The sequence below is a fragment of the Dasypus novemcinctus genome, chromosome 3, assembly GCF_030445035.2.
Source record: "Dasypus novemcinctus isolate mDasNov1 chromosome 3, mDasNov1.1.hap2, whole genome shotgun sequence".
Lineage (NCBI taxonomy): Eukaryota > Metazoa > Chordata > Mammalia > Cingulata > Dasypodidae > Dasypus > Dasypus novemcinctus.
This window is the reverse complement of record NC_080675.1, coordinates 141,664,617-141,691,882: the sequence shown is the minus strand read 5'-3', so window position 1 is coordinate 141,691,882 and position 27,266 is coordinate 141,664,617. Positions and strand designations below refer to the sequence as shown.

The 27,266-nt window shown below is 48.0% G+C and overlaps 1 protein-coding gene across 3 annotated transcripts in view; it reads right to left on the bottom strand.

The window, feature by feature from the left end:
• Positions 1-27,266, bottom strand: part of SMAD3 (SMAD family member 3) — a 118,337-nt gene that overhangs the window by 14,517 nt on the left and 76,554 nt on the right. For all 3 annotated transcript variants that reach the window (XM_004483598.4, XM_058294382.2, XM_012521634.4), the window contains exons 2-5: positions 11,136-11,329; positions 10,897-11,028; positions 9,481-9,555; positions 6,211-6,261 (exon numbers count right to left, since the gene is read on the bottom strand). In XM_004483598.4, the coding sequence (XP_004483655.1) occupies positions 6,211-6,261; positions 9,481-9,555; positions 10,897-11,028; positions 11,136-11,329 (452 nt within the window). The remainder of the gene's footprint in view (positions 1-6,210; positions 6,262-9,480; positions 9,556-10,896; positions 11,029-11,135; positions 11,330-27,266) is intronic.

Below are 27,266 nucleotides of genomic sequence, written 5' to 3'. Positions count from 1 at the left end.
GACCAAAAGCACGGCCACCACCCCCGGGTTCTTCCTGAAATGGCATTTTTGTTTTTAAACCATATGCATGCCCTCATTTCTTTCCCATCAAAGGACTTACCCACACCATGGTTAGAACAAGAGAAACAAAAGACTCAGGACATCCTTGAAAGGAGAAGGTTGTAAACAGGAGGTCACAGCTACTGAAAGAGCACCCAGCTTGGCCCTGAGCAACGTACTAGGTGAGGCAAAAAGTGAGTATAATATGCTACGTGGCTTTGGTTGGTGGACGGACAATGATTAGTTCTGTGGGGGAAACAAAGCTTGTCCTGATAGTGAATCATTGAAAAAAATCTCTCAAGTGATAACTGCTAGCATGCAGTTTCCCAACATATGCAGAAGCAGTTTTACACAAGACTGCTTCTTGAAGTGGACCTGATGATATAAAAGTAAGAGGCTCTCCTGGGAGGGCGACTCTGCAGGGGCTAAGGTAAAGCAGCCCCGGTGGAGAGCGGGCTGGCTTCTCCAGGTGGAGGGCCCAGGCCTGCCCTTTTAAACGGCTCTGCTTCTGGCCAGACAAGTGGTTCTGGACTAATCTCCCTTCCTCGAGCAGAGGCGTTTGCGATGCAGAAGCCTCCAGCTTCAGCATTCTGGGCCCCTGCCCCCACCGTGTGGTGTCAGCCAGACTTCTCAAGTGGCATGGGGCACTTAATTCGTGGCTGGCCCCTTGCCAGCCTAACGCATTGGCTGGCTTCAGTTCTGAGCCCTGTTCCAAGCTGGCAGAGACATTCTGTTTTGTTTAAGGAAAAGAAAACAGAATAAAACCCAGAAGGCAACACTTGGATTAAGGGACGCCTATTAAAAACATGTGCAAGAGATCCAAATCTGGTAAAGGGAAAGGGAGGGCAGGGAGGCAAGAGGAGGGAATTGACTTTCTACTATAAACCGAAAGCAGGGAACCGGCGAAGGCCAGCAGCACTGGCGCTGCGCGGCTAAAGGTCAAAACCTAAGTGGACCGGCTTGGCCTGGGCCGTCTGACCTGGAGAAGCCACGCTCCAGGCTTCCCGGCCCCACACGTGGCCGCAGCTTTGTCTCTGCGTTTCCCTCCTCCTGGAAGGTCCTCCCCGTCACATATGCTCTTACTCGACCTTGAAAGCCCAGCTCAGGGGCTACGAAATATCCCCCTACACCCTCCGCGCAGAACTAGCCTCTGTGTTGGCGCCTGCGCTACAGGGTTGGTTCCCTGGGGCTCTGGACCAGCATCCAGACTAATCCTCTTGCTAAGGATGAAAGTAACAAACCAAGTTGTACATAGAAAGAACCCCTTACTCTTTTTGCCTAGAACCAGTTAACGAGCAACTAAGAAAAGTGGCAAATTCCAAGAGCTGGACCCTAGCAAGCATGAGGGTACAGCCAGCAGCTGACTTCCTGTCAATAAATCTGCTCGTGATTTCGCAAGCGCACGGACATCAGAGCCAGAGGAGGCCTTAGGGAAGAGCCTCCGGTGGCAGCACCAAGACCCCTGCCCTGGGGCGGGCCTGGGAGCTGAACCCGCTGCCCCCGCCTCTCCTGGTAGGGCAGGAAGCGCCTCTGTGCCAGGCGGCACCCTGAGGAATGCGTCCCCTCCTTCAGCTCCAGCTCAACTGCTGCTCCAGGGCACCCAACTGCTCATTTTCCTCGGTCAAGGCTCCACCCAAATGCCTCACTTGAAAGCAGGGAACGACTTACTCACCCGGCAGGATCCAGCTCGTTATCTTTTCCCCCCTCCCTCTCCACCTGCCTCCTCCTTCCCTTCAATTTGCCCAATCCTCTGACTTAAACGCTTAGGAAATTCCAGGTGACTCACCCAACTCGAAGTGTAATAACAGGAACATCACCTGCTCATATCCCCTTCCTTGAAAACAAAGCCCCGAGGGCCTCCTGAGAGCCCTGACCTGGGTCTCAATCACGACCTCCCCAGTCACCACTCCTTACTTTTATTAAAGTAAGTGGCTTTATTCTGGCAGGAGGCTCAGCCTTCCTGAGCCCTGAGCCTTGGAGCTAGTGCCTGAACTGGGAAGGAAACGGAAGAAGGAGCCAGATGTTTTATGCTTTATTTCTTTTTATATAATAATTTCATAATACTTCCTTTTAAAGAAAAAATCAGATGTCCCAAGGCAAAGCCCCCGACTTTTCTAGAAGAGCTCACTGTGTACCTGTCTCCATCCCACCAGTCTGGGACACATTGGCCCTGGGGAAGTGCAAAGGCTGCCTCCGCTCCCCCACCTTTCCTTCGCCCGTCAGCCCATTGCTGACCGAGGTCATCTTCTACCTCTTACTGCAAAGTGCTCTCCAAAAGCTCCTGATGATCCAACCCAAAGGCCTTTTCTTGTGTGTCATTTGGCATCTCTGCAGAAGCTGCCCGCTGGCCGCAGTCCTTCAGAGTCTCCTACCCTGCTGGCTGCTGTGGCCCCCAATTCTCCACCTGGCCCTCAGCCTACTCCTTCCCTACAGGAGCCCCAGTGAATCTGTCTTTGGCCCTGGCCCTTTTCCTTCTAGATCTGGGGTCCCTCCCCCTGTGCGGAATTCATCCAATCTGACTTCAGCTGAACCGTCATCAGTGTTTCCAAAGTGACACCTGTGGGATGGTCAAAGGGATTAAGAGAAAAGTGTTCAGTGGTAGGAGAAATGCTGGATGAAGCAGCGAGACCTCTCGGACTTTAATGGCGGGTGCCTTGAGGGCTCCAAGAGGGCAGAGAGCGCGGACCTTCCAAACTTCACCCTCTTTGGGAATGGCTGTCATTCGTGCTAATGGCTTCCAACTCTGTATCCCAGCTCCAGCCTCTTTGCTGACTTTCTAGCTGGTTCTAGTTCACCATCATCTCTCACTTCCTGGGTGTCCTGCCCTCACCATCTTTCCCAGTTAAAGCAGAGATTTCTCCTTCAACCACATTCCCAGTTCCCAGCAGGTCAGTAAATCCTGCCAATTCGGGCCTATGAACATCACTCAGATGCCTCACTCAGCCCTGCTGCCACTTCTCTAAAGCTCTCATCTCAGCCTTCTGCATTATGAAAGCTTCCTGAGAGATTTTTGTTTTGTTTTGTTTTGTCTCCAGGAATTTCCCCCAGAATTAAGGTTCCACACAGTAGCCAGCTTAATCTTTATGAAGCAGTCATCAGACACCACCCTGCCCACAACCACACATGCATGCTCAAAACCCACAAACAACTTGATCCTGGAGGCAAGAGGGGTCCAGGCATGACATTTGAGGCTCTCCGTCTTGTGCCCCAACAGCCCTTTCAGCCTCACGTTCCCTCGTGTCATCTCTATACACCTGCCAACCACAATGTCAGCATCCTCAGGACACACCCTGCCCTCTCAGGCCATTCCTTCTATCTGCAAAGTCCTTCCTTCCTTCTCTCTCTCGATATACCCCCTGCCATTCAAGGCCCAGCTGATAATCGAGTCATAATGTCTTTGTGGTCTTCCCCACTCCATCCAGAACTTTCGTCTTTGGCACATGCAGTTCCCCCTCCTCTATGCTTGCTTCCTTGGCATTACAGGTGGACATGGACACTTCGAACCCTCCCCCCAGATGCAAATGTCTACGTGTCCCCCCAGCTCTGTAGCCCCAGCATCGTACATACCAGGAACTCAACCAATGCTGACTGAGTGAATGAGTAACAGCCCAGATGCATGGCCCAGGTAGAAAACTGCTGTGCCCTCCACTGAGCAATCAGCAAGCATACTTCATCTGCACTCCTTTTGTTTTATGATTATTTATAGTCCTGCCTTATTTATCCCAAAAAGGCCAGAAAGACCTTGTGATTCTCTACAGTCCCCACACCTAGACTGGCACACAGTGACTGAGCAGGAAGTGCCAGTGGAATGAATGACTGAGGCATAGACAGGCAAGCAGGCATGGCCCCCACCCAGCCACAAGGGACACTGAGGGCTTCAACCTGGTACTTCTCCCGACCAGAAGATAATCAATGTCCATCTCTGAGCCTTGTTCTTCTGAGAAAGGGGAGAGCTGGTCTAAATGACCCGGCAAAGCAATGTGCTGTGCATGGGAGGACATGCTCTGGACCCCAAAGCCTGAGTTCAAAGTGGGCTCCTTACTGGCTGTCTGACCTAGGATGAGTTAAATAACCTGTCTCTTGGTTCTCTAACCTATAAAATGAAAACTTATAATGCTACTACCTAATAAGGTTGTTATGAAGACTGTGTTAAATTTCATGAAGCACGCTGAATAATATTTAGTAGTAACTTCTCAGTAACATTTGCCATCATCATCACTACCACGTCATCTCCTTTCAGCTATGACCCTGAGAGTCTATAGGATTTGGGGGAGAGGGATAAAGCCATTATGTTTGGAATGGGTGGGAAGTGGGGGTGTAAGGGCTCACCAAGCAGAGAGGAAGCCGGACCTGTGGGCATCAGTGTCTCACCAAGAGTCCTATCCCTAACTTGATCACTGACTTGATTACCCTACCACAAAGTGGCACCCACTCTCTGCTGGCCAGGCCTGGGAGGACTATTCCTTCCTTTGGAAGAAATGGTCTGATAACGCTCATCTCTTGGGTGAATAGAAAGGATGGAGAGCTATGTCAACAGGGAACTCTGCCTCAAGTCCAAGCTCAAAAACTATCTTGTCATCCTCATCTACACAGATCTGGAGGGGAAGGCACAGCAAACCCTCCCTGGGACAACATCTGAACCACTGAGTTGGGGCAGCTGCCACCCCCAAGCTGACTTGTGAGCTCCTTGGGGTTTCAAAGCCAAGTGCCAGCTCCAAAGTTTATCCACTAAAAGTGCTGCCTGGAACAGCATTCGGTAAAATGGCTCAGAAATTAATTCTAAGTCAGCCAACCTCAAAAGGTGAAAGCCCAGAGTCAAGTTTATAATCACGGCCTTTAGTTTCTCAAGTGTTAACATAGCTTCCACCCTACAGAGTTAGTTTTTAATCATTCAGACAGTCCTTTCACACTGAGAATTTGACCTTCCCTCTGCAAAGTCCTATACTCACTGTGATATTATTTTACAAAGATGTTAAAACAGAGCCCTAAACTCACATTTCATACTGGCCACTTGTCAGCCTGTTTTTTTAAAGAGTTTTCAGGCATCTCCCAATATTCCAAATGATGGATTTTTTTCATCTAATGCTATCAATCAAGGACTGGAAACAAACAGGGGAACAAAATCCAGTCCATCCACCCTTACTCACTAGGTTCAAATATTAACTATTTCTTTTCCAGAGCCACAAAGCAGGCCTCAGCAGTAAAGGCCAAACCAAAACCAAACTCAAATTTTCTAACACTACCAGACTACAACATTTTAAAAAAAAATTCCCCTTAATAAAAACTAAACAGATATAATATTTCATTTGTTTTTAAACCTTTTGGTAGGTTCAACACCAATGCCACAAAAGAGCAAGATCATCCCATGCCAGAGAGCTGAAGGATACACCTGGATTATAAAAATGATTTTCAGAAAAACTAACCCTGGAGTCCAGCATCTGAAGGATGGTAATGGAAATGATGGTCCAAATACTGCCCCAAAATGTAAGATAACTCAACATGGTAAATGGAACAGGGAAATGTATTCATGAAATAGTGTAAAGAGAAAAAGAGAATGAAAAAAAATGAATATACGTTATGACTGTAGTGGTGAGATACAATATATATATATACCTGATCTGCAAAAATCAGAAGGAACATGATAAAATGAAAGCAGTTGCATTAGGCTGATGGGATTATGGGCACATTTGCTTCTTTTTAAACTCCTTTTATGTTATGTTATGTAACAAAAACTACATAATTGTAAGATGAAATGCTCAGATAAAGTCCAAGTAAGTGTATCTGGAACAAGGGTAGGAAAATCAGGGGGCTGGAGTCTGCACAGCTGCTCGTGGCCTTGTATCAAACCGCGCACGTATGCTTGGCTGACCACAGACCCTCGCCTCCTGGGCATAAGGTTTGGGGGATTTTCATTCACTCACGTCTAAGTACCACCCAGGGGAAATACTAAGTGGGCGGAAGGTTGCCTCTCCTGCCACCACTGTTCTCAGGTTTCTCCGTTCTGTGGGTGACCCCAGAACCACTGTAACCAGAAACCTGATGAGTGAGCTGGGCCAAGGAAAAGGGGACAAGAGCCTCCCCTTCAGCACCTCCCTCCCCCGCTCCCTGCTGGCCACCAGCCAGGGCTGCAGCTACAGAGGGTTATGGTCATATGCACAATGAAATACTTACCCAAGTTATTGTGTGCTGGGGACATCGGATTCGGGGATAGGTTTGGAGAACCTGCGAGGCGAGACAGCATTATGAGACTTCATAAAAGATTCTTGGCCTGGAGAATCAAATTACTGAACACTTACATCAAGATGGGGTAGCTCACCACAGCAGGAATTAACCCTGATCTGAGACTCCAAGCCCCAGGAGAAGGCCAAACCCTATCACCTTGCCTGCTCCCAGGCTCCCAGGCTCTTCATCTGTAAAATGAATGGATTGGGTGCATGAACTCAGAGCTCCCCCCATGACCTGATGGGTTTTTGATCCGAAGCAAGACCCACGGCTCAGGGCCACTGAGTGCTCAACGAGGAGGTACACTGCCCTGTACATGCCTCCAGGAAAGTGAAGGGGACCAGGAAGCCCCTCTCCCCAGCTGCTTGAAGACCCAGGCAGCAGCGAGCTGGCCCTTCCAGAAAGGTGGGGCTTGAGGCCTCCCAGATACCATCAGCCACTGCTCTCAAGCAAAGGCTGCAGCTGCTCAGGCACCCGGAAATACCAATTTCCAAACCTTTCCTCAGGTTTCAGGAAGTTCACAAACATCCTCAGAAATCCTGCAACCTGGCAATCTGACTGTATTTCATGTAAGACATGCTTGTGCGTGTGGGGGAAAAGTCCAACCTACTAGCTCTTCTTATCGATGACCCTTTCTCCACCCCACATGCCGGAAAGAAGAAAGAATCGGCATGGCATCAGTTGCACCCCCAAAATGAACAGCTCCTCTTGTTCTTCATTCGTTCTTCATAGTCACATGGCTATGGAGAGTTATTTACTTATGAACAGCTTGGTGGTTCAGGCTCTACCAGGTCACCTGTCTCCACCAGCTCTCAGTCTCTATCCCCTGAAATCAACCTGTACCTACCAGTCCTTGCTGGCTGGGTCCTGCATCTGGCCTCAAGTATGTATACTTTGAATTCTTCAGAGTTTTAAAGCCAAATGCCAGCTCCAGAGTCTGCTAAAAATGCTACCTGGGCTAGTATCTGATAAAATGGCTCGGAAATTAATTTACTTTTTTTTTCAGGAGGTACAAGGATTGAACCCAAGACCTCGAACATGAAAAGCAGGTGCTCAACCACTGAGCTACACCTGCTCCCCAGAAATTAATTCTAAGCCAGCCAACCTCAAAAGCTGAAAGCCTGGAGTCAAGTTCATAATCACGGATCATGGCCTTTAACTTCTCAAGTGTTAACAGAGCTTCTACCCTACAGAGTTTGTTTTTAATAACTCAGTCCTTTCACATCAGTGGCCTGTTTCTTCTTCCTAACTCAACTGTAATCTCCTTGAGGGCAAGGGATGAGTCCTTTGCTCCTCCATGGCACCTCATCTGCCAAGGGAAGTAACACATCTTCAGAAACAGTCACAGGTTGTAGACATGCTACCACTTATCAGCTATGTGATTCTGGCAAAGTTGTTTAAACTCTGAGCTTTCATTTATTCCCTCAGATATAAAATGTGGATTAGATCATCTACTGTGTAGTATTATGTGAAAATTCAGTGGGATCACACATATAAAAATGCTCACACCATGCCTGGAACAGAGTGGTGGCCCGAATCATGAAGACCTGGGAAAGCTATGGGAACTTCTCTCTGTTCTGCACATGGGTATATGTGGGTGTCATGGGAAATATGGGATGGGCAAGGTGATTCTCCAGCCATGCCAGAGGTGCAGCCATGCTCAGCGGGAGAGAAATCAAGCCTTGGGGTACCTGGACTGCCTTCCCAATGGGCAACTTTGAGATGAGAACAGAAAATAAACAGGAGACCATCCCCCACGCCTACCCTTCCTGGGGCTGACTAGGTTCCACAGAGCCTGGGCTCCACTTTACATAAATCATTCACATTCACAGCAGGACCCAGTAGGTCCACTTATAGGAGGAGATGAGACAGAGAAAACAGGGCAAAAAGGAGTTTGAAAAGGAGGGTGAAAATGTGACCACTCTTCCCAAATACAGACCCTCTCCTTTAGTCTGTTTACTTTCTAACAGTAATCATGCTACAAATATGAAGAGCAGCCAGGAGGGAAGAGAGAAAGGAAAGTGAGAAGAAATACAGCATCTGGAGAAATGCTGCTTAGCTTCCCATGCCAGCATTTAAGAGCTGCAAGCCTGCAGTGGTCACCGGGCTCCAAATACAGGAAGGCCTTAGATGCATTCCATATGGGTTCCCTCTGCCAGCCACTCACTGGGTATGTGTGTGTTTGGGGAAGGGGGACCGTGCTAAACTAAAAGAGCCCTAATTCCCATGGTAGATTTTACCCAACTGTGTTTACAAGGCAGCTGTGAGTCTCCCTGATTCTTTTTTCAGGAACTGCACAATCTCTTCTGGGCTGCGTGCAAGGGCAGGGATGGAACATGTGCGTGGCCCTCCCCTCTCCTCCTCGCCCAACCACATACAGTGCCGTGCACATTCTATGTGGCAACTGGGGTTCAATTCAAGAAACTGCTGATTTGGAGCCAATGTGGTCCCGTAACAAACTACGTGAGAACATCTGGAGACGTGGCTGGAGAGAACTGCATCGGGTCCCTCATGGCAGGAGCACGTGGATTACATTTGGTCACAGAGAGCGGCGCCAGGGGTCTTAATTGGCCTCCAGCAAGGACCTTGCCTCTACTCTGCTTCTCCTTGAATCTTACCTGAACTATTTCAGGGGACTCCTTACCAGTGAGCCAGCCCACAGCCCTGCCCCCATCAGCCCACCTCCCCCCTGCTGCAGCAACATCTCACAAAGGCACAGATCTGGTGAAATCCTGCTGTGGGACCCCATCCACCGCAGGCTAAATGCCAAGTTGATGCCTGGCTCCCAAGCCCTGTCTGATGGGCAGTCCCATCTCTCCTCCTTCTGGAGGAGTAAGTACCAGCCACACCAAGCTCATGGGCTGTATACTTACCAGGCCCCAATCACACAGATCTACACATCTTCACGATTCAGCTCAAGAAAATCCTACAGGATGAGGCACCACCATGCCCCCAACACCTCCTCCCCAGACAGGGTTAGGTGGCCCTGCTTTATGCCCCTGATGCCACGTGGAATCTTCCATCAGGGCATATACGAGACTGCATGGTAAGGTACGTTTGTCTTGTCAGTTTCCCCCATAAATTGTGACCAGCTTAGGTTCCTTGCCTACTCAGTGCCTGGCACATGGTGGCTGCTCTGAAATACTGGGTAGAGGGACAGGAAGGTGGGCGGGGGGGGCCCTCAGTTAAGATGAAGAGTACACTCTGCTTCACCCTCACCTGCGTCCATGCTGTGGTTCATCTGGTGGTCACTGGTTTCTCCATCTTCACTCAGGTAACCAGGGGGTGGGGTTTCTGGGAATCAGAAGGAAGGTGATTTATTAACTGGCCCCCAAGGCTCAGGGTCTCTGAGACCCCTTTAGCAGTCTCATCACACACCCACACCACCGTGGCCATTGAGAGTGCTGGAGGAACCCTGGGCAGGCAGCCACAGCAGCCGTGCTCTGGCCGAGGACACCAGCACCTGGATTCTGCTGTCCTCACCTGGCTCCCCACTTAGATCATAGCCCCCTTGGTCTGTATCTTCCCCGATTCCCCAAGTCTGAAGGACCTGATCCTAGAACCTCTGCCAGGCTAATTTCTCCCATCCTTGAAGGTCAGGTTTAAGCCCTGATACCTCCAGGGAGGGTCTCGCTGACCCCTGACCTCTGAGAATTTTCAGTCCTCTGGCCCCTCCTATCTCCTGTGCAGATCTGCTGTTATTATTTGTTGTCTTACAGGGGTGTTTCTTAGCTTCCCAGGTAGGTTGCAAGTTCAATGCAGCATGAACCGAGTGATCTAGTTCTCTGATCCGCACCGCCCCCCCCACCCCTGCCCATATCCCAGGCTGACTTAGCTCTAAGCTCTGCTGAATGAGTGGAGGAGCCGGTGACTTGTCCTCTAGGATTCAGGGTGACCTGTGTGAAGGATCCTAAAGGGCTGTGACCCGAGGCAGGCCTGACGCTTTAAGCCCAACCTCAGCACCCTAAACTAATTCAGGGTCAAAGGCAAGTCCAAAAGAGAACTCTCAAAGGCCGGCAGCAGCCCACGTGCCGCCAAGCACAGTTCCCCTGGACTAGGGAGAGTGCTGGTGATTCACACGTTATTTGCATGCAAATGAGAGGCTTCTAAAAGCATTTGTTCTCTTAGAGAGTGGCTCACCCTTCTCCCTACAGAGTGAAAACCCAACATTTGGCCTCACCCCCCACCCAGGTTGTAAGAAAGAGCAGCCGCAGCCCTCCAAAGGGCACAGCCCCAAGCTGACTCCCAGGGCCGGCTGCTGCCAGGACCCTCGGCTCACCCACTGCCTCTCCAGGCTCTCCACCACCCCTGCAGGCCCCAAGACCGTCGGGGATCCTGCCTGAGCGCCAGCCCCAGGCCTGCGAGGGCGGCAAGAGAAACACAGCATTGCTATTTCCGCTTCCAAAATAAATGACTGCACCGAGGCAGGCGGGCGGAAGGGTCACACCGCTCCTCCGTGCCAAAAAAAGCATCATTAGTGAGCGGGGAGCTAAGGCCACGAGTCCTCTACCAACAGGGATGTGGTTCTGAGTCAGGGGCCCACGGACCGGCGCTGTGCGCAGAGATGGGGTGATGGGGTGACCACGGGCGGCGGCCGGAGGGGAGGCGGGAGCTTGCTCCGCCCCCAGGGCATACCTGGAATATTGCTCTGGGGCTCGATGCCCGCCGGGAAGTTAGTGTTTTCGGGGATGGAATGACTGTAGTCGTCCAGCGGGGGGAACTCGGCCGGGATCTCTGTGTGGCGCGGCACCAACACGGGAGGTAGAACTGCCCAGGGGAGACAGAGCAGAGGCCGGTCAGCGCCCACGCCCAGGCGGCCCCGAGCCCCCGCCCCCTGGGGGGGCTGCGCACCCCGTCGCCCCACGGGTGCATACCTGGCGTCTCTACTCTCTGATAGTGGTAGGGATTCACGCAGACCTCGTCCTTCTTCATATTGAAGGCGAATTCACACAGCTCCATGGCCCGCAGCTCGTGGTGGCTGTGCAGGTCGGGCCATCGCCACAGGCGGCAGTAGATGACATGGGGGAGCCCCTTCCGATGGGACACCTGCAGCCGGCCATCCAGCGACCTGCCCGACGGGGGGAGGCAAAAAGGAGCAACGTGGATTTGGCTCTTCTGCAGAGTCAGGGCCCACCAGCTCCCAGCATTCGCAGGCAGAGTTTCATCAAGTCCTCCCCTGTCATTTCTCTCAGACATAGAGGTGGGAACATCAAAGAATCACGACTGTTAGTGGATGGAAGGGACCTCAGGGGAAGAAAAGAGAGGTCCACCAAGGAAGGCTGAGGGCCTCCAGGGGCTGGAGCGACTGGACCCACTGGGACCCTGGCCGAGATGTTCTCCAAACCAGCCCTGCTCCAAGGAGAGCACCCCTCCACAGGAAGGGGGCTTGGTGCTTGAACCCTGCTCAGAAGGCATCCGTAAGCCAGTGACCCCGTCCCAACCCAGAGGGCGAGAAGACTGAGCCAACTGGACTGAGTAAGAAAATGAGGGTTCTTCAAGCACAGATGCGAGGCCCACAGCCATGCTAAGGGGGCGCAGCATGGGTTAAGCCCAGAGGCCCTCTCTGTCGCCCTACTGGACATTCACCCAGCTACTCCCTCCAAAAGCTTGCACATCAGAAAGCAAGAGGAGAACCCTCCTTAGCTACTATTTGAGAAAAGCAGGGAGGGGAAAAGGGAAATGAAGGGGATTTAAAATGATAAAAGCCTATGCTGCAGATTTCTCTAAAGTTCCTTTCAGTTGGAGAGTTGTTTGCAGGTTGGTCCAGGTATAATCACCCATACCACGGCCTAGTTTGGAGGCTGCTGAGCTCAGAACTCAGGCAAGGTACATGCACTGGGCAGACGGGAGCCAGGAACTTGGTTCTGCAATTGCACCCAGGGCCAAACACACCTGGCACACCTGCGAATGGCCAGAGCCCTGTCCCCATGCAAGCAACGTCCTCTGTGGTGATTAGGCTCCCAGGCAGCTGTGACCTGATGCCCCCACTTCTCAGGCCAGGCTACTAGAGCAGCCAGCCTGGCCCCCAACTGCCCCCTCATCCCATCCACCCCCTCCTCCCCACACATACACACAGGCTACAGCTTTAAAGCAAGACAAAGAGAGAGCCCACTCTCTGCAAAAGCAATCTGAACATCAAAACCCCACCCTCATAGGAGAGCCTGGACCCCAGGGGTGACCCATGTCACTGGCCAGGTCTGGAGAAGGTTGCTTCTCCCACCCGGATAAGAGGGCTAGAGGGAAGGGGACTTGGCCCAATGGATAGGGCGTCCACCTACCACATGGGAGGTCCACGGTTCAAATCCCGGGCCTCCTTGACCATGTGGAGCTGGCCCATGCGCAGTGCTGATGCGCGCAAGGAGTGCCCTGCCACGCAGGGGTGTCCCCACGTAGGGGAGCCCCACGCGCAAGGAGTGCGCCCCATAAGGAGAGCTGCCCAGGGTGAAAGAGAGCACAGCCTGCCCAAGAATGGCACCGTACACACGGAGAGCTGACACAAGATGATGCAACAAAAAGAAACACAGATTCCCGGTGCCGCTGATAAGGACAGAAGCAGTCACAGAAGAACGCACAGCGAATGGACACACAGAGCAGACAACTGGGCGGGGGGAGGGGAGAGAAATAAATAAATCTTAAAAAAAAAAAAAAAAAAGAGGACTAGCGCCCATGAAGAGTCTTCCTTCAGGGACAGAAGAGGCAGAAAGTCCCATGTATTGAGAGTCTATTAGGCATCCGTTGTTGGGTGATATATTTCCCCCTGTGCTATCTCATTTCACGAATAATCCTTATTTTACAGATAAGAGAACTAAGGCCCAGGAACTTGTATGAGGTTACAGGGCCACGAAGTACTGGATGAAAAGGGATGACTAATGGTTAGAGAGCTGGCCTGCTGAAGTATTTCCTGGAAGCTATATAAAAATGTACTGCAAGTCTTTTCTCTGCCTATTACCCTACAGCATCACCCCATCACTGATGTTTCAGATAAACATGTGACCCACAGGGAAACTAGAATGTAGTTTTATATTTTATGTAAGTATAGTTTATATATGCAATATTATATATACATAGCCAAAAGGCAACTTTTACAGTCAAGAAACAAATTACTATCTGTGTCACTAAACCATGTGGTGGCTACAATATTTCCAGCCCATACTGTATTTTCCAAAGATGGTCATAACACTATCTCCCATCCCATTTGCTCTTCTTCCACTGTGACCTTGACACTCTTCCCATCTTGCATGGGGGGGGGGCCAGGTCGCCATCTCCTCTTGAATCTAGTAGACTTTCATGGACCTTGAATACAAAGTATGGTGAAAGTGATGCCATGTGATTTCTAAGGCTAGATCATAAAAATGCTGTGCACCTCCACCCTGTTTTCTTGGGGATGCTCCCTCTTGGAACCCAATCACCTTGCTGTGAGAAAGCCCACACATGGAGAGGTCATGCAGAGGCTTCTGGCTGACAGCCAGCATAATCACCAGATCTCAGATAATCCCAGCCCTCAACCATTCGGACACCCTGAGTCTCTGAGTCTTCCTAGTTGAGGCCCCAGACATAGCAGAACAGAGCTAAGTCATCCATGCTATGCTCTACCTGAGTTCCTGACCCAGGAATCCGAGAGCACATTAAATGTTTGGGTTTTTCTATTCCATTAAGTTTTAGGGTAGTGTATTATGACACAATCACACCACTGGGGGTGGAACCCCTGGAGGACAGGAACCCTGGCTTTCTTGTTCTCTTCAGACATTTTTGCAGAGAGGAGGCTCTATAAACCTGCCTACCCTCAAGCAGTTTATAATCCAGTCAGGTAAACAGGATATGCAAAGGAACAAATAATTACCAGGATTAACAGTAACCAGTGTGGTTTATAAGATTTTCTCAGTCCTTTCATATCCATTTCTCTCTTCTGATTCTCACAGCCATGCTCCAACGAGGCAAATGTTATCAGAACACTACACAGATAAGGAAAGGGAGGCTGGGGGACAGGGTTAGGAACTACTTGGCCAAAGATTACTGAGCACTAAATGGCTGAGCCAATGGGAGCCTCAGGTCTTTTGACTCCTACTTTCCTTCCTACCTTCTCTAATAAATATGAGAAGCATAAAAATAAGAGACTCCCATTGCTCCAAGTGTGATCCTGAACCAGCAGCACAGAAAGCACCTGGAAGCTTGTTAAAAACACAGGCTCTCAGGCTCACCCCAGCCTACAAAATTGGAATATTCATATCCATAAGGTACCCGGGCGATATGCATTACAATCATGTGTATCTATATGTTGTATATCTATACTGTATAGACCATGACAACTGGGGAGCTAGGGAGTAGCAGAAAGCACTGTCAACTACCAGTAAGGTAGGGAGATAGGGAGGCTCCTAGAAGGACAAGGGATTTAAGATGATGTCCAGTTTTAGACAGGTGAGGAGATTCTACTCATCTGGAGTCCCATGAGATTGTTAATTTACTGAGCAAATATTTTACGAGCACCTCTTAAATGCGGCACTGTATTAGTCAGTCAAAAGGGTACTGATGCAAAATACCAGAAATTGGTTGGTTTTTATAAGGGGTGTTTATTTGGGGTAGGAGCTTATAGATACCAGGCCATAAAGCATAAGTTACTTCCAAAGTCTATTTGGAGCAAGATGGCTGCCAACGTCTGCCAGGGTTCAGGCTTCCTGGGTTCCTAAGTTCCTGCGCTTGCTTTTTTCTGGGTTTAAGTTTCCTTCCTTCCTGGTGCTGGCTTCTGTTTCCTCTGCATGCTGACTTCTTGGGGCTCCAGCTTAAGTTTTCAGTATCAAACTCCAACATCAAAACTCCAACATCAGAAAACCCGCAACTCTGTTTTTGCCATGCCTTTTACCCCTTGGTGGGTGGGGGCTCAACACCCTAATCATAATTCAGTCATGCCCAGGTACAGATCAGATTACAAACATAATCCAATATTTCTTTTTGGAATTGATCAATAATATCAAAGTGCTACAGGCACTAGGGATATGGTAGTGAGGGAAACAGACCTGGTCCCTGATCCCTTAGGACTTATGGTCCTGCAGGCAAGACTGGTATGAATCAGACAATCGTGCAGAGCTACAGTTAGAGACAAGTGTTCTGAAGGTGCAGGAAGCAGTGACCATGAGCTCACTTTGCTGAGGGGTTAGAAAAGCCTTCACTGAGGAGGTGATGGTTGACTTGAAGGTCTAGAGAATAAGTAAGAACTAACTAGACAAAGGGGTGTGGGAGGAGGGCAAGAAACACAATTAGGCTGGAGGAACTGAATGAAGGCCAGGGTGACTGGACCACAGAGGGAGAGAACCAGGTACAAGATAAGGCTGGGGAGGCAGGCTGGGCTGACTCCGCAGGGCCCTGGAGGCAGACAGGAGTTCTGCCTTTTCTCTATAAGTAATAAGAAGTCTCTGGAAGGGTTCAGCAAGACTGTGAGTGTGTGTAACGCTGGCTGTTATCAGACAGAACAAGAGAGGACAGAGGACAGCCTGGGACTCGTCCTTGAGGTATGGAAGGAAGACTGCAGAAGGTGGACTCCTGAGGCCAGGGGTCAAGCTCAAGTTCTACTCTCTCCTCGCTGTGAATCACTGGGTGAGTCATGTGCCTCCAGGACCCGCAGTGACCTCACCTGTAAAACCGGGATGTTCTCCCTCTCCACCAGCCTCACAAAGCTCCACGGCCATGTGAAAGCCTGAGAAAGGCTTTGTAAAACACTACACAAATAAGAGTTATTGTTCTAAACTACAGTAGCCACTCTCCAAACCCAGTCCTGGACAAATGGGTGAGTCGAAAGGAGAGAAAGGGAGAGTGGGAAGGGGTGAGAGGGGATGCTGAATTATTCAGCTGCTCTCATTCTCTTGCAAAGCTACCAAGTGCCCATAGATTAGGGAATCACCGGTCACATTTGCTCTTCAGTATTTGACAAAAGCCCCAAAAAACGGCCAGCTGAACATCTGTCTCTGCTGCGGCTGGGGGGTGGGGGTGACTGGTCCCTTGGATGCCTGCACCTGTCCCCGGCAGCTCTGGAGAAAGGCTCAGGCCAGCAGGAAGGAGGAGTGGGGCTGTGGAGGGAGGGGGTGCCCTGCTGCTTTAAAAAATAATAATGCAGGGTGGGAGGAGGGGTGGTGGTGATGAGGACAACCTGAGAATAGCAAAGGTCAAGTTCCTATTAGCACTAGGTTAAGGCCTGAGCCCTTAGGAAGAGAAGGGCATGGGGGTGCAGGGAGGCTCCGCGCGCTCCCCCTGCGGGGAGCCAGGCTCACACAGGCTGCTCCAACGATCAGGACCAGAATTCAGTGCGGACTCAGAGCCTCCCACCTGCTCAGGGGCCCGCAAGGGAAGAGGGTACGAGTGGGCATACATGGGACAGGCACACAGCGCCGGCAGCTCTGACTCCACGTGGGTCTGGGTGGGAGGGGGCTGTGTCGAGGTTGCTGGGCTTGTAGTTGAGGAAGGGAAAGTTGGGTCGAGGAGGAGGTGAAGGACAGAAGGCTTATCACTCCAGCAGGCAGAGATCCTCAGGCTCCCAATTCCTCACCTGATCCCTTCTACGTCACATGAGCTGTTTCCTCTTGGAGCCAGAGGGGCTTGGCTGGTAATGGAAGAATTATGATGTAGTAGAAAGGTTCAGGAAAGAAGGAGGGGGAGGAAGGAGGAAAAAGGGGGGAGGGGAGGGGAGAAGAGGATGGAGGGGAAGAAAGAGAAAAATTAAAAGTTAACTGGAAAGGGGTCATAGAACTAAATGTAGAACCTAGAACTATAAAACTTCTGGAAGAAAACAGAGGAGAAAATCTTTGTGACCTTGGGGTAGTCAAAGATTTTTAGACACCACACCAAAAGTAAGGGGAGGTTAGGACGAAGAGGAGGTAGAAGGGGGAGAGGAGGATAGGAAATGTCCTTGAGTTGAACACAACAAACTGAATTTATGCATTTATCTCTGTCCCTCCCAGCACTACTAAACTGTTAGGAAAGGAATAAGAAATAAATAAAACCAAAGGACAAAAAAAAACCAAAAAAGATATTCCCCACCAAGACAATGAGAGAAGAGAGCAGACAAAAGATGTCAACCTAGCACTGGGAAGTGGAAAGCAGATGGCTGAATGGTGACAGATTTAGCAAAATGGAATAAGCTGAAACCAAGAGCCTGGCGGAGGAAGCCACCAAAAATTATTCCATTTGTGCCTCAGAACCTCAGACTTGGGAACTGGGGCACCACATACTTCTTGAGTTAAGGCTGAAAGCAGGAGGATGGGTTGAAAGTCTAGATAACAGGCCATTAGATCCCAGATGCCCTCCTTGTGCACCCCAAACAGGACCTGCCCAACCCTAGGAGAGACAGGCTTGCTCTCGACAGAAAATGAGGCACAGAGGGCGGCTCGGATAGGAGCCATGGGGCACAGACAGGAAGGTGCCTGCACAGACAAGAGCTGGAGACTGGATTTCATGAAAGCTCCGCTGCTTGCTCAGCGCCCAGTACAGTGGTGGCCGGGCCCAGGCCCACCCTCCTCTGCTCTTCTGTGGAGAAACTACACCACCCGGTCTACAAAAGACGTCTGGAAACACCCCAAGAAAACAGCCCTGTCCCTGCCAGCTCGCCATACAGGGAAACCTGCCTACCAGCCCCCGTTCCCACACGCCCCCCACACAGAGCACCCGATCGGCCTTTTACTGCCAGGCTCTTAAACATGAATGCTCAGGTAAGAATCCCCAGCCAGATCAAGGAAAGAAAGTCTCTAACAGGGGACACAGAGAACCAAACAAGGGGAAAAGAGAAAGTCTGAAACGATGCCAGGAGCTATTTTTTTTTAATTGGAAATTAAAAATAAGTATAAATTTTAAAAATTCAAGAATTTCTTGATTTTTTAAACTATACACATGAATTATTTTGAGAGCAGTGACATTTCTTTCAAAGCAAGGGAGCTATAGTCATCAAGGCTGTATGGCATAAAGATTAACAAGAAACCCATCCCAGGGTCCACAGGATGGAGGAATAGAGTATGGGTTAGAGTAGACTGATATTCTGCTATGGAACTATTGTGATTAGTAATGGAAGAAATTGTAGCAGTGGAGAAAGTGGCCACGGTAGCTGCTGAGGTAGGGAGAGGGAAGAAGAGATACGATGTGGGGCATTTTCAGGACTTGGAGTTGTCCTGGGTGGTACTGCAGGGACAGATGCTGGACACTGTATGTCCTACCATGGCCCACTGGGAGGACTGGGGGAGAGTGTAAACTACAATGTAAACCACTATCCATGTGGTGCAGCAGTGCTCCAAAATGTATTTATTCATCAAATGCAATGAATGTGCCATGATGATGAAAGAGGTTGTTGATGTGGGAGGAGTGGAGTGAGGGAGGTGGGGGGTATATGGGGACCTCATTTTTTTAAATGTAACATTAAAAAATATATAAAGAAGGAAAAAAAATATTAACAAGTAGATCAGTGGAACAAGATTGTCCAGAAATAGACCTACACATATATGGACAACTGATTTTCAACAAAGGTGCAAAGACAATTTAATAGAGAAAGGATAATCTTTTCAATAAATAGTGCTATAAAAACTGGATACTCATATGCAAAAAAATGAACTTAATATATATATCTATACAAAATGAACTGGAAACAAGTCAAGAAACTAAATGTAAAACCTAACACCAAACTTCTAGAAGAAACTATAGAAGAAAATCTTTGTGACTTTGGTTAAGCAAAGATTTCTTAGACACTACACCAAAAGCACAACCCATAAAAGAAAAAATTGGTGATAAATTGGACTGCATCAGAATTTAAACTACTGGTCTTTGAAAGAGACCAACAGAATGGAAAGACAAGCCACAGACTGGGAAAAAATATTATTAAAGTATATATTTAATAAAAGATGTTTCCAGAATATAAAATGAATCCCTAAAACTCAGTATTAAGAAAAGCAACAAAACAATTTTTAAAAATTGAATAGATACTACACAAAAAGTTATACAGACTGCAGATCAGCACATGAAAAAATGTTCAACATCATTGCTCATGAGAGAAATGCAAATTAAAACTACTAGATACCCTTACATAGATATTAGAAAGGCAAGAATGTGGAGCAACTAGAACTTTCATATACTGCTGGAAAGCATAAATGATAGTACAAGTTTGGAAAACAGTTTGGCAGTTCCTTAATTTAAAAACATACACCTACCATATGATGTATGGCAGCCACCCCACTCCTATTTACTCAAAACAGAAATGCACATATGTCCATAAAAGACTTGTGCCTAAACATTCATTATTTATTAATAATAAACATTACTCATTATTTATTAATACCTCCAATCTATAAATAACTCAGTGTTCAGCAAAAGGTAAATGGACAAACTGTGGAATCCTACTCAGCAATAAAAGAATGAACTACTGATATAGGAAACAACAGAGATGCATCTCAAAATAATTGCATGAAAGAAGCCAGACACCCCATGCCCAAAAATAAAAGAATACATGCCGTATGGTTCCATTTATGTATCAGATGTGTTTATCATCCTGATTGTAGTAGTGGTCTTACAAGTGAACACATGTACCAAATTTTAAAAATTGTTCTCTTTAAATATGGGCAGTTTATTGAATATAAGTTCAAAAAAAATAAAAAGGGCAAGGGCTTTGGACTTGGCTAAACAACACATTCATATCCTGATTCTGTGCTTGCTAACTGTACTTACAACCTTGAGCAAATCACTTAATTTCTCCACCTTAATTTTTTTCATGTAAAATATAAGCCCGCTTATCGGATTGTTGGGAGGACTAAATGATATTCTATGCAGTAAGCCCTTGGTCCATAGTAAGAGCTCAATAAATGGCAGCAACCTTTTGTCATTATTGCTGTGCATCTAATTTGTCATTATTGTTGTGCCTCTACTCCTAGGACAGTGCCCAGCAAATAAAGGCACACAGTAGGTACTCAAAAGTACCAGTCCCTCCCGTTTCTGTGACCTGCATGCACAGCAGGGCAGGTTACCGTGAGATCTCATGTCTGCCTGGTGCTTTTAATTCTCACAAGGCTTTTATCTTTTATCTCACATCATTCCCACCGCGATGCTGGCGGGTAATGGCAAAAGCCTGAAAACGTCCCACCTCAATGAAGAGGACCCAGTAGGCCCGAGAGGCCAAGCTCACGTCGCAGGACTACACGGCAACATGCAGCAGGCAGGGCTGGAGCTAGAGCCCTGCTTTCCTGGCTGCCAGGTAGGTCCTCCGCCCTGGCCGGGCGGGTGCTTTGACGGCACAGACAGGCAATGTTCCCACCCTCCAGCCCACAAGCATGTGACCACTGTCTGGTTCGGCAGTATTTTCCACAAGTCATCTGGTCCATGTATCCATGTATGGCTTGTGGGCCATATAATTCCTAAACTCACAACAGGGGGCATCGCATTTGCTTCCTTCTTCGTGTCAGTGACTACTTTTCTTCATGCAGATTCTGGGCTGTCCAGGGCCAGTCCTGGTCTTATTACTTCTTCACTCAAAATACTTACCAATGCTTACAGCTTACCAAAATAATACTGAATTAGGAGCTTTGGCTGCTGGATTTAATTTAGCCAATGTGCTTAGTATACCTCCCTACCCCCCGCCCCAAGTCTACAAGGCACCAGGCCCGTTTTAAGAAAATCCAATAAATAAGTTTAATTCTAGGCTGATGTTACCATAAACATGCTCGGTTACAGAAAAGGGTCTATTTATGACCCACACTTCTCTCTGGCCCAGCCTTTCCCCTTAGCCCAAGACCAGCTGCTGGGGCTAAGCGTGCAGCCCTGGGAATCTGCTGCCTTTGGGCCTCTTCCCCATTTACCACTGAGATCTCTTGCCACATCCAGTGGCTTCCTGAGGAGAGAACCTCAAAAGTCCTTCTCCAGCAACTCCCTCAAGCTCCTTTGACAGAAGACTTTCATCCTTCAATATATCCTCACCAGTCGGACCATTTCCTGTGGCAGGAAATCAGGTTTCCTCCCACTGGCTCCAAGTGGGACCCATAAATGTCCCTAAATGGTGGTGGGAGCCATGGCCAAGGCCAAAGTCAATGGTGAAGGTAAGAGCCTGCCAGAGACTCCCCAGGGGCAGAGAAGAAGGGTTCTGGGACACACCTCATGCCAAATACCACTCACTCCCCGTGACACTCAAAAAAACAGTGAATTTGGACATGGGGGTTGGAGAAGGTTGGGAGGAGAGCAGATACGTTCCAGGATCTATTCTGCACAACCGTGTGCCAGGCACACTGCTGCTGTGAGATCCCAGAATCGAGCAAAGCCCCAGCAGACCCCATGCCCGTCTAGTTCAGAGAACTAAGGGATTTGTGAAAGGCAAAGCCAGAATTCAAACCCTGATCAATACTGAAAAACGGGGAGAGCTGGGTGGCGGAACAGCATGAAATGTGCTTTATCTGTTAGGCCAGGCTGCATCACTATCAGGGAAATCAGCCTTTTATCAGTTATCCAATAGTTACCCAACACCTACCATATCCCAGGCTTTGTCCTGGTCTCCAGAGACAAAGAAGTGAAGAATTTGTTAATACTAACATATTTCAGTTGAAACTTATTTTATTTAACACACATATATATTCAATACTAAACCTTCCAACCTGCTTTAGGGAAAAGCTTTCTTTTTCAGCTTTCTATTTAGTAGTATTAACAATAACAACAGCAGGAATCACCACCATATGCCAGGCACTGTGCGGGTCACTTTATGACTGAGAGATTAAATTGGTGGCCCTAATTTATCATACACACACATCTGTGATAGTCTAGTCCCTTGCCATTCTTCCCACCATGAGTGTACCATACATTCCTGTCCTTTGATTTTTGGTTAGGCTATTGACTTGATTTGGCTAATGGAATGTGGGTAGAAGGGATAGCGCACAAAAGTATATTTCTGTCTGCCCACTTGCACCTCTGTCATGGCCATAAGAAGGGTTTCTACCAGGTAGATGCTGTCCCCTCAGCCTGAGCCTCAGAACGCACACACACAGAGCAGACCTGAGCCAAATCTGCATCAGGGAGCCAAGTTCAGATAAGCCACATTAAGAACGAGTAAGCATAATCAGTGGTTATTCTAAGCTGCTGAGTTTTAGGGTGGTTTGTTACTCAGCACAAGCTGACTGATACACTTCTGCAACACCAGTCCTCTCAATAAACTTATAACTATCAGTATCTTTATATACTCATGGAAATATAAGGTGCCTGAGGGTTTACCCAACTTTCCTGAGGCCCCAGAGTTAGTATCAAGTGAAGGCAGGAATTGAACCTAGGCTGTGAGTCAGACTCTTTAAATGAAACTTGCCATTATTTGCTGACTTTGAATATGACATCAAGATAAGACCTAACAGGGAAATGGATGTGGCTCAAGCAGTTGGGCTCCCATCTACCATATAGGAGATCCAGGGTTCAATACCCAGGGCCTCTTGGTGAAGGCAAGCTGGCCTGCATGATGAGCTGGCCCACGTGGAGTGCCAGCCCACATGGGAATACCACCCTGCATAGTAATGCCACCCTGCACAGATGTGCCAGTCAACAAGGAGAGCTGGTGCAGCAAGATGACGCAACAAAAAGAGACACAGAGGAGAGACAATAAGAGATGTAGCAGAACAGGGAGCTGAGATGGTGCAAGAGAACGATCACCTCTCTCCCACTCTGGAAGGTCCCAGGATCAGTTCCTGGAGTCACATAATGAGAATATAAGCAGATACAGAAGAACACATAGCAAATGGACAGAGAGAAGACGATGGGGTGGGGTGGGATGTGATAAATAAATAAATCTTCAAATAAAAAGATAAGACCTGACCATTCCAGAGGGGCTTAGTTTTTGTTTATTGGGAGCAAAATAAATCTATTTGTAGGCTTTCAGAGTCAAGCTGGGTAAAATGTGGACTTGTGCAAAATTCAACTAACGTCCCATTTTTTAAGGAGCCCAAGCAGCAAATAATAACTCAAAAACCAAACCTCTGGCATCCATTTCACCTCTTTTTTTTCCTGTATCTTTACCTTTTTTCCTAACATCTGCTATGTTTTAGTATAAGAAATAGGAGTTGTTTCCCATTTGGGAGTTACCAATTAATGCTACAAACCCACACACATCCACATACTGCCCAAAACACACATGGTGCAGCTGTGCCCATCTGCCCTGAATATGTAATACATTTCTCCTCGCACCCGAGAGGAGTACTTACTTCTCTCTCTTTGACAATAATCAAACACACTCCTGTGTTCATTCACCTACAGTAAAATCTTTATACTCTAACTCTCCTTAAATGTCGTATTATATGTAGGTTTTTTTGTGTGTGTTGATTAGTTTTCTGGTCCAAAATGAAAGAAAGGCCTATGTGACATCAAATTTGGGTTAGGTTCTCATTTATCAGACCTTCTAGGACAGCAGAAAAGATCCTGCTAGAGACTTGAAAAGACCCCTTACATTTGTTCCACTTGGCTTTTGAGCTACAGTGGTCCACCCTGAAATCTCTTCTGGCTGCTCTTTAATATGCAAGTATTAGAACCTGCCTTTATTTGTTCTGTGCAATGCACAGCTCCAGGACAACTCAATAGAATAGCAAATACAAAAGGCCTAAAAATATGACCTGCCAAGAATGACATCTGATTTTAGGGTTCATTTAGCATCCATTCCCTTTGATAAACAGTTAAATCCAAAGCATCCTTCATTCTGGGCATAAATTCTCCCTGGCTGCAGGTGATGATCCACAGTGCATTCAAGGACCAAGTGTCCTGGTCAGTGGAAGCTAAATGTCCACCTGCAAACCCACTTTGGAGAACTGTAGACAGTTGAGATGTAAGGAACCTCTGAGAGCACCTAGTACATTCCCTTCATTTCGTGGTTGAGCAAACACTCAGATGTATTAAACAACTTGCTCAAGGCCACCCAACAAATAATGCAGCACAGGAACAAGGTCTCTCAAGTGCTCCATCACTGGAACAGTGATGACGAAGGCTGTGAAATGGAAGTGAGTCCACTTTTCCACCTTGGTAAATCAAGTACAACAAAACAACTTTTTCTTTGTTGTATTGCATCTTGAGTTGTCTGAAGGTTTCAATCTTCAGGATGACAGCTGTTTTTAAAAAATGGGACTAAGTAACCGTTGACTCCAGGTAGAAGATGTATAGTGTAACCCCTTGTTCTATCATTGCAACTTTTTACCAACAAAAAGAAATTGGACTATACATTGAATATGCTATTCCCAGAAACTCTCAAAATGCTTTTTTAATTTTTTTTAACCCCATTTCCAGCATCAGCCTGTGCTGCTCATTTGGTGCCACCAAGAAGAGCTCTAACTAGGGGATGTTTGTGGTTGGGTAGGTTCTGGATCATCGCGATTTCACTGTAAGTTCTGCCAGTGTCCATGTGCTTACCCCAGTTTCTTAAGTGTTCTCAGTAAGTCCTGTAAGTATGCTAAGCACGTTTTTAATGTTCCAGTTTAGATTGGCCCATGAGGAGCTGAAAACAGGATTTCATAACCCTTGATGCCAGTCACTGAACCACTAGCAACTCAGCTGTCATCTGAACCTGCAAAGGGACAAAATCCAGGCCTTAGTGCTGCCCATTTGGGAGAAAACCAAAAAAAATGCTAGGCTGAAGCCCACTGCACTATCTTCTGGGCCAACAGCCAGTCCTCCCGAGTGCGTTTAGTCTCTAGCTAGTTTCTCAGAACAGCTTGCTCAGGTCGACAAGAGCTGCCCCAGGCAGACAGGGCACCAGGGCCAGAGGCTGGGTGGACCCTCAGAGGAGAAAGGCAGGTCAGCACCTTGTCCTACCCTCCCTGGAGGGCTGGACCCCACAGGAAGCAGGGTGAGTGAGTGCCTGGCCCTCGGAGCATCTCAACTCCCAAGGGCTAGGGGTGGGCACAGAACGTGTACTTTCTAGAAATGAGGGAAGCTTATTTATGGAGAAAGTTCAGCTTGATTATAATCCTCTGTAAAAGCACACCGAGAACTTTCAACATCAGACCGAGGGTTTCTCAACCTTGGAACTACTGACATTTTGGGCCAGATAATTCGTTGGCATGTGTGTAGGGGAGGGGGCGGGGCTGTCCTGTGCACTGTAGGAGGCTGAGCGGCATCTCTGGCCCTGGCCCACTAGGTGCCACTAGTACCCCCATACACACACGTGATAACCAAAAATTTGACTTGATTTGGCTAATGGAATGTGGAGGGCAAATTCACTCCTCGCCATATCCGCCCCCTCCCCGAGAGCCACTGGGTTAGGGAAATGTGCTGGGGCAGGCAAAGAGGGGAGAAGACAGAAGCAACTTCTGAACCTCTCACTCATTATCTCACCAGACCCAGCAATCCTGGGCGGTGGGTATCATTACTCCCATTTTACAGAAGCAAAATCCACATGATGTCGGATGACCTGCCCAAAGACGTCTTGAACCTGTGTTACACTCCTAACCCAGTTTTCTATGACTACAAAACACGCTGTATTTAAATGAGCAGAGTCTCCTCTCCCCCATGCAAAGAAAGTGGTTACCTTATAAGAGGAGGAGGAGGAGGAAGAGGAGAAGAAAGAAAGGAGAAAGTATTTCATTTGAGATCTTTCTACTTAACTTTGCTTTTCTCAAAAATACCACTGCAGTCGCTGGAGATTGCTTTTTCTCAAGTATCAGCAGGCTCTTAAGAGCTTTCAAGTTGTAAATGGAAGATGCTACAGAGCTCTGAGTTGGCCTCTAGGTACTGTAGGGAAAAAGTTGTCAGTCTTCACGGAACCTCCATATGACCATTTCATTCTGCAGGAAAACTGTTGGTTCACATTCACTCAGAGTGAAAATAATTCTGAAGATTGTTTTTAAGAGATCACCTTGGAACATTTAGACTACACATAGACCTTGACAGTGTTCTAATGAGCTTAACGTAAAAGTTCATTTCACCCCAGCTTTTATCACAAGCACCCCCCCCACCCCCCACCGCTCCCTTGATGCAAGCGGGAACTGAGCCGGGAAGCACTGTGTGCTCAGATGGCTTCTCTCGCCGTCCTGGGTGAGCCAGGCCTCATCCTGGGCTGCTCTGCAGCAAGCAGGCACGTGGAGGCTCTCTGTTTAAAAACTGCTTTGGGAAAGCAGATGAATTTATTTTGTAGCAGCACATAGGACAGAAAGGATTCTTCTTCTCCATGACATGATGCTCCACGTGTAGAAACCAAAATGAGCATTTAGGGAAAGCTCTTTGTCAGCCTTAAAAGTCTGTCTTTAGAGCGAAAAGTAAAATGAAGGGAAAAAGAGGTATTGGAGATTGTTGGATAATCATCTCATCTTAGACCTTCTTCTGTGCATTGGAGAAAACTGAGGCTCAGAGGTGGCAGGGTGGGATCAAAACACAGATCTCGACTGGCCACTAATAAATACCTTAAAATTAAGAAATATCTGTGCTCTCAGAAAACAAAAGGGGCAGGGCACTGAAAAGTCATCTCCCTGACAACTGCAATTTCTCATGTCTTATCTCCCAGTGAACTTCAATATTTGCTCACTTCACTAAACAAACAATTCTTATTACAGGACTCTTAGTCACTCTGTTTTTCACTTTCTTCCACAAAGCAGAAACCATTAAGGTCTGAGTGTCCTGGCCCTGCCCTCTTTTCCCAGACCCAGTTCCCAGCCGCCCACCTCCTGCCCCATCAGGCTTGCAGGAATCAGCACACCATGAATCACTTCCTGTGGGCAGACTGCACGTTTGGGGGTGGGATTTTCTCTCTTCTTTTTTCTAGGATCTCATAGAGTTTTGGGGTTAAACACGTAGAACCGGGCAATGACACTAATAACTGGTTGCCTTGTGCTATCAACACAAATCTCTAGGTTTCCAAAGACTTAAAAGAAAATGTCAGGCAGGCATTCGTGACCAGGGGAGTTGGGGGGGAGGGGGCGGGGTGAAGAGGGCAAAGAAAGAGGTTTTGTGTTAATTGCACGGTTTTGACTTCCTCAATTATGAGTCACTGGCCAGAGAGATAAAACAATGTCACAAGTGCTACAGAACAGGCAATGGGTAAACTG